The 9,817-nt window shown below is 39.8% G+C and overlaps 1 protein-coding gene across 1 annotated transcript; it reads left to right on the top strand.

Annotated features, from left to right (window-relative positions):
- The first annotated feature begins 2,113 nt into the window (after window positions 1-2,113).
- On the top strand, window positions 2,114-9,202 carry pyya (peptide YYa). The gene is made up of 4 exons (XM_034594388.1): window positions 2,114-2,246; window positions 5,173-5,357; window positions 8,479-8,559; window positions 8,775-9,202. Exons 2-4 carry the CDS (start codon window positions 5,173-5,175, stop codon window positions 8,797-8,799), a joined length of 291 nt encoding a protein of 96 aa, XP_034450279.1. The 5' UTR covers window positions 2,114-2,246; the 3' UTR covers window positions 8,800-9,202.
- Window positions 9,203-9,817: the final 615 nt, after the last annotated feature.

Consider the following 9,817-nt stretch of genomic DNA (forward strand, 5'->3'; position numbering starts at 1 on the left):
TATATCCATATATTCTATAACCATCCTGCTAGATCTTGGAGCTACATCTGACACCACTGATCACAAGATCAGAAGAGACAGAAATTGTTTGAATAGAACTGTCCAACTTTGTTCATGTTAACAATTACTCTTTCATAAAAGTCAGTCATGGATTTAGGACCACAATGTCTTTGGGGGGGCTGTGGCTGAGGAGTACAGCAGTTGTCCTCTAACTGGATGGTCGGCGGTTCAATCCCAGTCTTCCCCATGTGCATGCCAAAGTGTCCTTGGGCAAGATACTGAACCACTAATTGCCGTAATTTAATGGCAAAAAACTGTACTGTAAAGCACTTTGAGTGGTCATCAAGACTAGAAAGCTCATATAAATACAGACCATTTACCATTCTTAACAGATACTAGTTATTCCGATGAATGTAGGTCAACATTATATTGATTTTTATTGACTTAAGTGATTGGGTAATTTCCATGCTTTCAAAATATCACCATTACAAATATTATTGGATTCAAACAGAAAAAGTATTTGTTAACTTAAAGTACAAAGTCATCTCCAGTGAGTGTGAGTCTGTGCTGTGCAGAAAAAAACATTTACTATAGCTTCGCAATGCCACATCAGAATTTGAATACTGCATGTTGCTGCCATGTGTGAACATTTTGCACAGGCCCTCTGTGAAATGAGCCTACATGTACGTGTATTTGTTCAGTCAGTGTGAGACTGTCTGAAAGAAGATGTTACCCGATTTGAAGGCTGACAGAGCTGAGCTCCGCCGCTTGACATCCTAACAGCAACCTGCCAAGCTCATCCTCATTTTCACCCCTCCGCCCAGAGCCCCACCACCGCAGAGGTATATAGAGTTTATTCTGAAAGTGACCGAATTCAAATGATGCTCTCAGTTCATGAGAAGCGTGAACAGGAAAACATGACAGACTAGATATTAAAACTGCAGCAATTAGCCGACATGGTGGAAAAAGATCTGGTTTTGAGTTGCAGACTAAGTTTGAGCCATGAAGCCACAGTCTGCCTCCAAAGCAAACTATCACTCACACACACACTTGTAGCAAAACTCTGATGTCAATGTAGCAAAGCATAAGGTCACAAAGGAGAGGAGCTGATTGGAGGATGATGGATAGTCAAGCCAGGCTGGATGGAAACAATGTGATGCGTAAAACCATAGTACACGTGTTTGTGCGTCAAAGCTTTGGGGAGCTGAGAAACTGCGTCATCACACTCTCTGACTGGCACTAACACCCCTACTTTCCAATGGAATCTGTCTGTCCGTCCCTCTAATTGTCTGTCTGTCTGTCTGTCTGTCTGTCCCGCCACCATTGCTGTATTAAGGCAGGAGCTCCACCTAGTGGCCGGAGCTAGGCCGGTTTTTCATCTGGAGCATGACAAAAAAAATAATCTTCCACATAATAAAATTCATGTGTTTTGTTCAAATGCTAAAATTTGGGGTTTCATAAAGACAAAATGGCAAATGGCTTCACTTGGACTTCACAAGGACTCATTGTGAAACTGGTCGTAAACTAGAAGTGACATTCTCGTTAGTCACACTGCTGCATAGGTTGGTGCCACAGTTTTGCCCAAAAAACTCAACCACCTCTGCAAATGTGAACAAACACAGAACAGGAGCAAAAAATGATCCTCTTCAGTTGTTTTGGTTTCGTATTCTAATGGTGATGTTGATCTGTCTTTCTGAATAAAAAGGTCAAAGGTCATGCCAGAGCTGGAGGAATGCTGTATTACGGTGTGCAGTATGTGTACGGTTCTCCAGAGGAAGAAGAATGAAAAAGATGTTATGAAATTCAAAGTAAAGATTCTATTTTCTCCAATGATGCAGGTTCTGAGTGTCATGGACCCAAATGTCATCTGTTAACTCCATCAAACACAAGGGACTTAATGCGTTAGTAATGTCTCCATCACCATCACCATCTGACGCATTCGGCCTCCTCCTCACCCACCCTTTTCCCTCACACACACACACACACACTCACAAACACACACACAAACACACACACACACACGCGCGCACACACACACGCACACACACGCACACTTACTCCTGTGGTATAACCCCTCCTTTCTCCTGTGCTGGTGAACAATATAAAACACCACTGTTTGAACGCAATGTGCAGCATGAGTAAAAACTGACTGAGAAGAGAGAAGAGAAAAATCAGACCTCTGCTGCTGCTGTGACAAACCACCTGTGGCTCCAACTGCAACCTGCAAACCCCAAAGTCTACTCAAAGTAAGTCTGCACACTTTACACTCTTATTCATTTAGTGCTTATTTATTTCTTTAGATTTTTCTTTTCTTTCTTTTTCTTGATGGCATAGGCAATTGTTTTTTAATTCAGGATGTTTTAATTGTTTTATGCAAACATCAATATAAAAGGTGATTTAAGTCCCAAACAGATGTTAAACTTTATTGGAGTCATTTCTTTCAACATTTTTCATATTGTTTTGCCGGGAAATTCATGCAAATTCAATACTTTAATTAATAATTTTGGACTTCTGTGTGCAAAACCTTTGAATTAAAAGACACGATCTTGATGTCACAGAAAGTCAAAATGTTGAATTAACCCTCTAAGCTTTTATTCTTCAACTTTTGCACATAGATAATAAAAATGCAGCCTGTCTGTTTATATCAGGCTAATTTACCTTTGACTGCATCACATTCCTGTGAGCGGAGCTGTGAAACAAGGACACTCTAAACTGCAGGAGACTCACTCATTAAATAATCTGATGGATGAGGCAGCTTTTTAGCTCCATAACTAGAAGTAAGGTGCTATTAATAAAATTATTTTTTTATTAATCCACATGACCAAAAGCACTATTACCACACATGGTTTATGTAAAGCGTTTAGCCAGCTTTTAGATTGTATTTGTGTATTTTTGTATTTTTAAGAGCACCTTCAAGGTGTGGTGATGCTGGGTATAGAGATATAACATTGTTGCACCACACACAGGAGCTGACACGTTCGTTTCCAGACTGACTTCCAGTGAGAACGGGCAGGAGAAACCTTTTTAGTTCATATCAAGCATGACTTGCAGCAGTGGGGAAAAAACCCACAATGGTCATTAATTCAGTGAACCTGGAAAAGCCGTAATTAGTTTGTTATTAATAACCTGAATTTATCGATGTATTTCTTTTACAATATGAACACATTTGAATTAATAGCTAAAAATTATAATATTGTACTTATATCCAATATGTCATTAAAACATAAAGTGGAAAAGGTATGTGAACCTAGTATGTGAACTGGGGGTGAAGGTTAGAGCTACTTGAATTTATATTAAAACAAATATCCCTCAAACATTTTGAGTTTGACGCATCTGCTGACCTGATAACGCCATGGGACAGAGATGAAGATGTACGATTCAGACTTGTTGATTTGCATGACTGAAAAGCGTCACAACTTCACCTTGGAGAGTTTATATATTCATGATTCCTCAGTCAGACAAACAAATTGAAATGATTTAGTGTGGTGGCTTCAAGAAGTGGGCAGAATGATGAGTGAGATAACAGGGGATCAATGAGGTCTTGGAGGAAGCTGCTGCTCTCCACCTTGGACTGGGGGAAGTGTTTGCAAGCGTAAGAAGGGCACCCCAGATAACAACATCAACCTGATGGTGAAATATGGTGGAGGGGGCGTCATGCTTCATCGAGGGGAAGATGAATTCTCAAGGTTTTTATCCGTGCTGTCAGCCAGCAAAACTCTGAAGTAAACTAAGAAAATCCAAGTTTTAGAGTCAGGGCCCCGAGCTTAACACTGCGGAGAACCTGTGGAATAACATGTAATCATTTGTCTGAGCTGAGCTGAGGCAGCTCTTCTGGAAAAACTGTCCAGACTTCTTGTGTTTGATTTGCTTTGATTTGAAGCTACAAGCAGAGCTTGTAAAGAAAGGCAAAGGAGGTTCAATCAACGATTAAACTTTATTCACCAACAATGTAAATGTTTAATCATTGTGTTTGCCTATTGTGACTTAGACCTGAAGATCATATCTCATTTTATGACCAATGTAATGTAGAAAACCAGGTTGATTGCTATGATTCCATTTCATGTTGGAAGGTGAAACTAAAAGGAGGGAACCTGATTATTTATACCTCTGATTAACAGTGTCATGACATCACTCTTGTATTTTAGTTGCATATACAGGTAACTAAATATAATATTTAAAGATAATCTGGTATATTTTACCACATAGAATAAAATAAATAAATAATATTGATTGATATTATTTTTAACTGTTTAATTGTTGATCAGTGGGAAACCTGGGAGAAATCCTGGTCTGCTGTTGCCATTAGTTACCTGAGTTCTGTATGTTCCTATTGTCATTGATTAGAAGCCAAAAAGCACATAACCAAAGGATTATGGGATACTCTTTTTGCTGATATTTCACCGGGTACATTTGAGGTTTTGTTGCTCTATGACCTCCTTAGCAACCGCGTTACCCAAGGAAGGGCTGAAATCACGACCCACTGTGGCCCTGCTGGTGAACAGATGTTATCAGTTTATACAGGCAACAAACATTCAACCCCTGAATACCATTATTATTAGTAGTAGTAGTAAAAGCTAGTGGCAGTAGTCATTTTAATAATAATCCTAATAATAGCTTTGAGGTTATAGAACATATAACAGCCTCATTCAGCTGCTGAAACTACATACCAAGTATTGCCAACAGCATATTATGAATAATGACTCATAGCAATAGTTTCCTCCACTTCAGTCAATCCATTGTCTCCATCTTTTCCCCAGATCTAAATAACGCTCTCTCTGATGGGCCTGACAATAAGTCTATCGACAGCCCTCAGGTTTTTACTTTCCATGGTGTGTATTGACTTGTTAAGCTGCCTCACAAACCTGTTTACTGGTCTTTCTTGAGGGGAAACATTTCCCACTTAAACAAATCACACAGTTTTTTCATGTCAGGCCCCTCAGGGGGGGTTCGACATGCACCAAACATTTTACCCTTAGAGAAGAAAGAGGAAATATCGATTTCTAACAGCACATTGTCTTTGGTTTCTCATTTTGACCAATGATACAATGGAAAAAAAGACTTTGGGTTTCTTTTAAAACAAAATTGATCAACCTGATTTGTTCATTTTTGATACATGTAAAATGTTGGAGCTTTAGCATCCATAACTCCCCACATCTTATTGCCCCGTCTTAGATGGCAATGATGAAGCTGTGGACAGTGCTGGTGGCTGTAGTGCTGTGTGTGCTGGTGTGTCTGGGAACGCTGGCGGACGCCTACCCACCCAAACCTGAGAACCCCGGTGAAGACGCCGCGCCCGAAGAGCTGGCCAAGTACTACACCGCCCTGAGACACTACATCAATCTGATCACAAGGCAGAGGTACAGTAAATACACATATGTGTGTGTTTGTGACACATACACTGGTTTTGTTCAGTCTTGTATTTCTGTATTTTCTGACCTCATAAAGAAAGTTTTGATAGTGTGTGTGTGTGTGTGTGTGTGTGTGTGTGTGTGTGTGTGTGTGTGTGTGTGTGTGTGTGTGTGTGTGCGTGCGTGCGTGCGTGCCAAATGAACCATCTCAAGAACCATTCCCCAAACCTATTCTAGCATTGGAACCATTTTGCATCTGGCTTTTTGCCTCCACATTAATCCACATTTTATTTTGCTTTATTCAAGTCATTATAGCCACCGAGTTCTTTGACTTTAGCCAGGAGCTCAACCTGTGATGCCTCCCCCCTCCTACACTGCCCTAACCCTTCACCAGCACACAACACCGGCTCCGTAGATTTGATTACTGGCCACTCTCCAAAACCTCCAGGCCTCCAAATCAAAAGGACCAGAGCAATAAAATTGGTACAGATGCATCCAAGAAAGTATTCCCAAATTCATTTAGACAAGCTCGCTGCTATAAGGGAGAAAAATCTGTCTTATGGAAATGTGGCATGCCATATTGTTTTGGTCCAGCCTGGCTCATAAGCCTATAGTTTTTATTCATGAAAGTCAAATTGGTTGTTGATATTTAAGTGTGTGGTTTATAGAGGACTCCAAATGCCATGGAAAGTAAATTTCGTTCCTCTGTTTCACTGGAGAGTTAAAATGAAGACACATCATATATGATAAAGAGTATATGGTTACATAAACAGTTGATTGAATAAAAGGCTGGGGAATGTGGCGGCTGTCAGCTGAAGACACTGCTCATACAGATAGAGGATCTGTGCAGGCGAGAGCCTTTGGTCGATTGTGACTCGTGGCTCATATCATTGTGTAACTGTGCAAATATACTGGTGTCTTCACCAAAAACACGAAATGCCAAATTAAAAACATTATTAAAAACATGACAAAAGACTTTTAGAGCTTCTATAGCCCCCAGTTGGGCTTCTTAGGTTTACATTTGTGTCACATTCACAAACCAACAACAAAATCCATCCATTGTTTCGCAAAAAAATGCTTCCAACCATCTTGATGAAAAATATTCTGTTACATTACCAGCACCCAGTCGAGTGGCCGAACAGTCCTCTTATGAAATCACATTTAAATTCATTCGATTCACATTTTTATTTGGATCTGCACCAAACTGCAAACACCCATATCAGTCATCATGCCTGAAGGTATTCATCAAGATCCATAAATTATTCTCTGAGAAAAATTCAAAGATTCTTCCCTGGTCTATACCACATCCTTCTACCAGGTTTTGTGGTGCTCCTTTAAGTAGTTTATGCATGATCCTGCTAACTAACAAACTAACAGACATACTGACAGGTGTGACAACCAACTTGGCAGAGGAAAAACTTACTTTATTTTGATGTTGCTTTTCATTTTTTTATATTTTCCTTTAAAACCATCACAGTATTATTTTGCGCATGTTTTACAATGCGACTACATGTTGCTAAATGACCTTTAGAAGAGCAGATGCTCCCCTCGCTGGATTCCATTGCAAATGGGAATAGATGAGAGGCACAACCTGGGCTTGTATTTCTTAAAACAAGGAAGATTCCTGCATTTGAGAAAGAAATCGAGCAAGGACCAGAGACAAGCAGACAGGAAAAGATGTGGACCAACAGAGGAGATATACCTCAACAGAGACAAAACAGTGAGGCGTAGAGAGAATGAGAGCAGGACCCACTAGGGAGATATGTGGGTGCAGACGGGCCATTATCGGAAGAGGAGACATTTTACATCCTGATGTGTTTCACTGTGTGACAGCTGCGTGAAACAGAGCATGTGAGCTACTTGATTGCTTTCCCACTGAGCAAAACACACAAACACACACATCTTCCTGTGTGTGTAACAAAGCATAAGATTGGGTGCTGGGGTCGTAAGGGGAAGTGGAACAGGTGGATGATGGGAAACCTAAGGAGCTGCAGGGCTGTGTTGAGTATCACGGTTTCATGAACACACACACACACACACACAACCATGTAAACTTTCTATTGAACGGTTCTGTGATTTTACAATTGCGACTCTCTTGGAGCCCCTGGTTTCCCCATTAAGAGAAAAAGAATAAAGACTCATGCAGACTTGGTAATGACACTTGTTCACACACACTGGCATTAGACCTGAGTCTGACTGTGAAAGCAAAGCATTAGGAGCAAAGGGAGGCAACAAGTGAAGCAATTTACAGGCACGGCAGGCAGACAGAGGGAAGAGGACAGTGTAGCAATGGACCGAAAGAAAGACAATAAGTTTCAGAATATAGCTCTGTGCTACTTTCAGTCAGGATGAACACTAAAACTGAGACCAGTGATGGAAGCAGGGTCAAGATTTAAGGAACAGCTGTCATCCGTCTCAATCAGAGACCCATTCCTGTAATAAGACGTTCTGATTTCACATGTTGATTGATTTTGATTATGTAAATGTTATATTATGGTGTTGAGCCACTATAGAACTACATACTGCTGATACATGCACTCGACCAAATGCAACTCTGTCTTAACTGTCAATCATGATGTTTCACGCCATATTTGGAACAAAAACCAAAAATTGAAAGTATGAACACTTGAAAAAGCATCAATGTTGTAAGAACTACCTAAAATGACAGAATACATCTTTGGCAAAAATGTATTTGTACATTAACCTTTTTGTTTGGACCATGTCCCATCTGCCATAATGGAGGAGGCTAGGTTTATGAGTTATACTGCAAACAGCCACCAGGGGTCAATCAGGATGATTTGGCTTCACTTTTGGGGAACCGTCCCATCTCTATATCCAGTCTTTGGCCATAATAAAAGCCATCATATGTGATAGGTTAGCATTAGCAGTAAGTTAGTGCACCTCCGCTATGTGTGTGGGAGAGTGAACATTGGAATCCGAATTCAGGGCAGGATTGGCAGACTCAACAATAAAAATTATTGAAAGTAATTCTTTTATATTAATATTTGTTTTTAGTTAGTAATTATTAACCATAAATAGTATCAAACCAGGTGTGATTTCCTGAAAATCATTCAGTTTGACTTTTCAGTGTTTGATGGAAGTTACAATTTAAAAAGAATCTGTGTCACAGGTATGGAAAGCGCTCAGCTCAGGAGGATATGGTCGCAGAGCTCCTGTTTGGTGCCGACAGTAACAGAGACCAGAGATCAAGGTAAAGACCCAGAACACACACAAGCTGAAGCAGCCATGCGAGCTGTAATAAACATATTCTCTATTTAATCAATTCATCTCTTTGATATCAAGACATATTTTGCATTATAGACCTGACAGACGTTCATCTGCAGTGGCTTTAAATTTGAGAGCAGAATATCTGAAAGTGAATTTATAGAAGCCGTCACATTTGCTCCTTTTTGTGTCTTTTCACAGATATGATGATACCTACATGTGGTGACTCCACCTGCCTCCCCACCCCCACCCTCCTCATCTGGCATTCCCTCTGAGTGCGTGTCCCACACTGCACCTGGGGGGGCCGACGCGTGCCTCTGACCCCTCACACCTCAGTCCTTACCCCAAACAATGACCATCACCGACCACAATACAAGCTCTCTCTGTCTCTTGTCACTGTGTCACATCTCACTCATTGCAACATGTTTATACATAATGTATTATTGAAATAGAATATATATATGAGATTGTGCTACTAATCACAAAGTGGAACTGTGTCCGTGTGTGCGTGTGAGCATTAACGCCCCCTACTGTCCAATAACTGTTTAGAGGAGAAAATTCTTGTTTTATTGTTGCTCCTGTAAAAAGTAACAACAGAATAAATTAATAAAAACTTTTCTGTGTGATTCAAATGTAATGATTTTTCTCTTTTTTGGGTGGAGGGTCAAATGGTGATGGTGTCCATGTTTAGAGTTTATGAATCTTATATTCTAATAATCACTCTGAATAATGAACACTAATGTTATAACATACATACATAAATATCAGCTGCTCACAAACAAAGACGTTTTTATGCCTTTGGACGGGTGACAGCCAGAGGCATTATGTTTTGAGGTTGTCCTTCAGTCCCATTATTTACTTTTATTAAAGGATTTTAAATCCTTAAAATGTCTCACATAAAACAAATGGCCTCAGCAGTGTTTAACAAATAGGAACTAAGAGGAAAGAGGAAATAATTCATTCTGGGGGAAAGTGTAAAGAATGTCAGTTTTTTTTTCTTGATAAAAATTGTGTTGTTTTTCAAGGGGTTTACCAATATGACAATATCCCCCTGCGATTTTGTACCTATTGTTACATAGATAGATAGATAGATAGATAGATAGATAGATAGATAGATAGATAGATAGATAGATAGATAGATAGATAGGTAGATAGATAGATAGATAGATAGATAGATAGATAGATAGATAGATAGATCAAGCTCAAAAACGTTAGATCCTCCATTGACTATAAACCAACATTTG

The sequence above is a fragment of the Hippoglossus hippoglossus genome, chromosome 8 (assembly GCF_009819705.1).
Source record: "Hippoglossus hippoglossus isolate fHipHip1 chromosome 8, fHipHip1.pri, whole genome shotgun sequence".
NCBI classification, from domain to species: domain Eukaryota; kingdom Metazoa; phylum Chordata; class Actinopteri; order Pleuronectiformes; family Pleuronectidae; genus Hippoglossus; species Hippoglossus hippoglossus.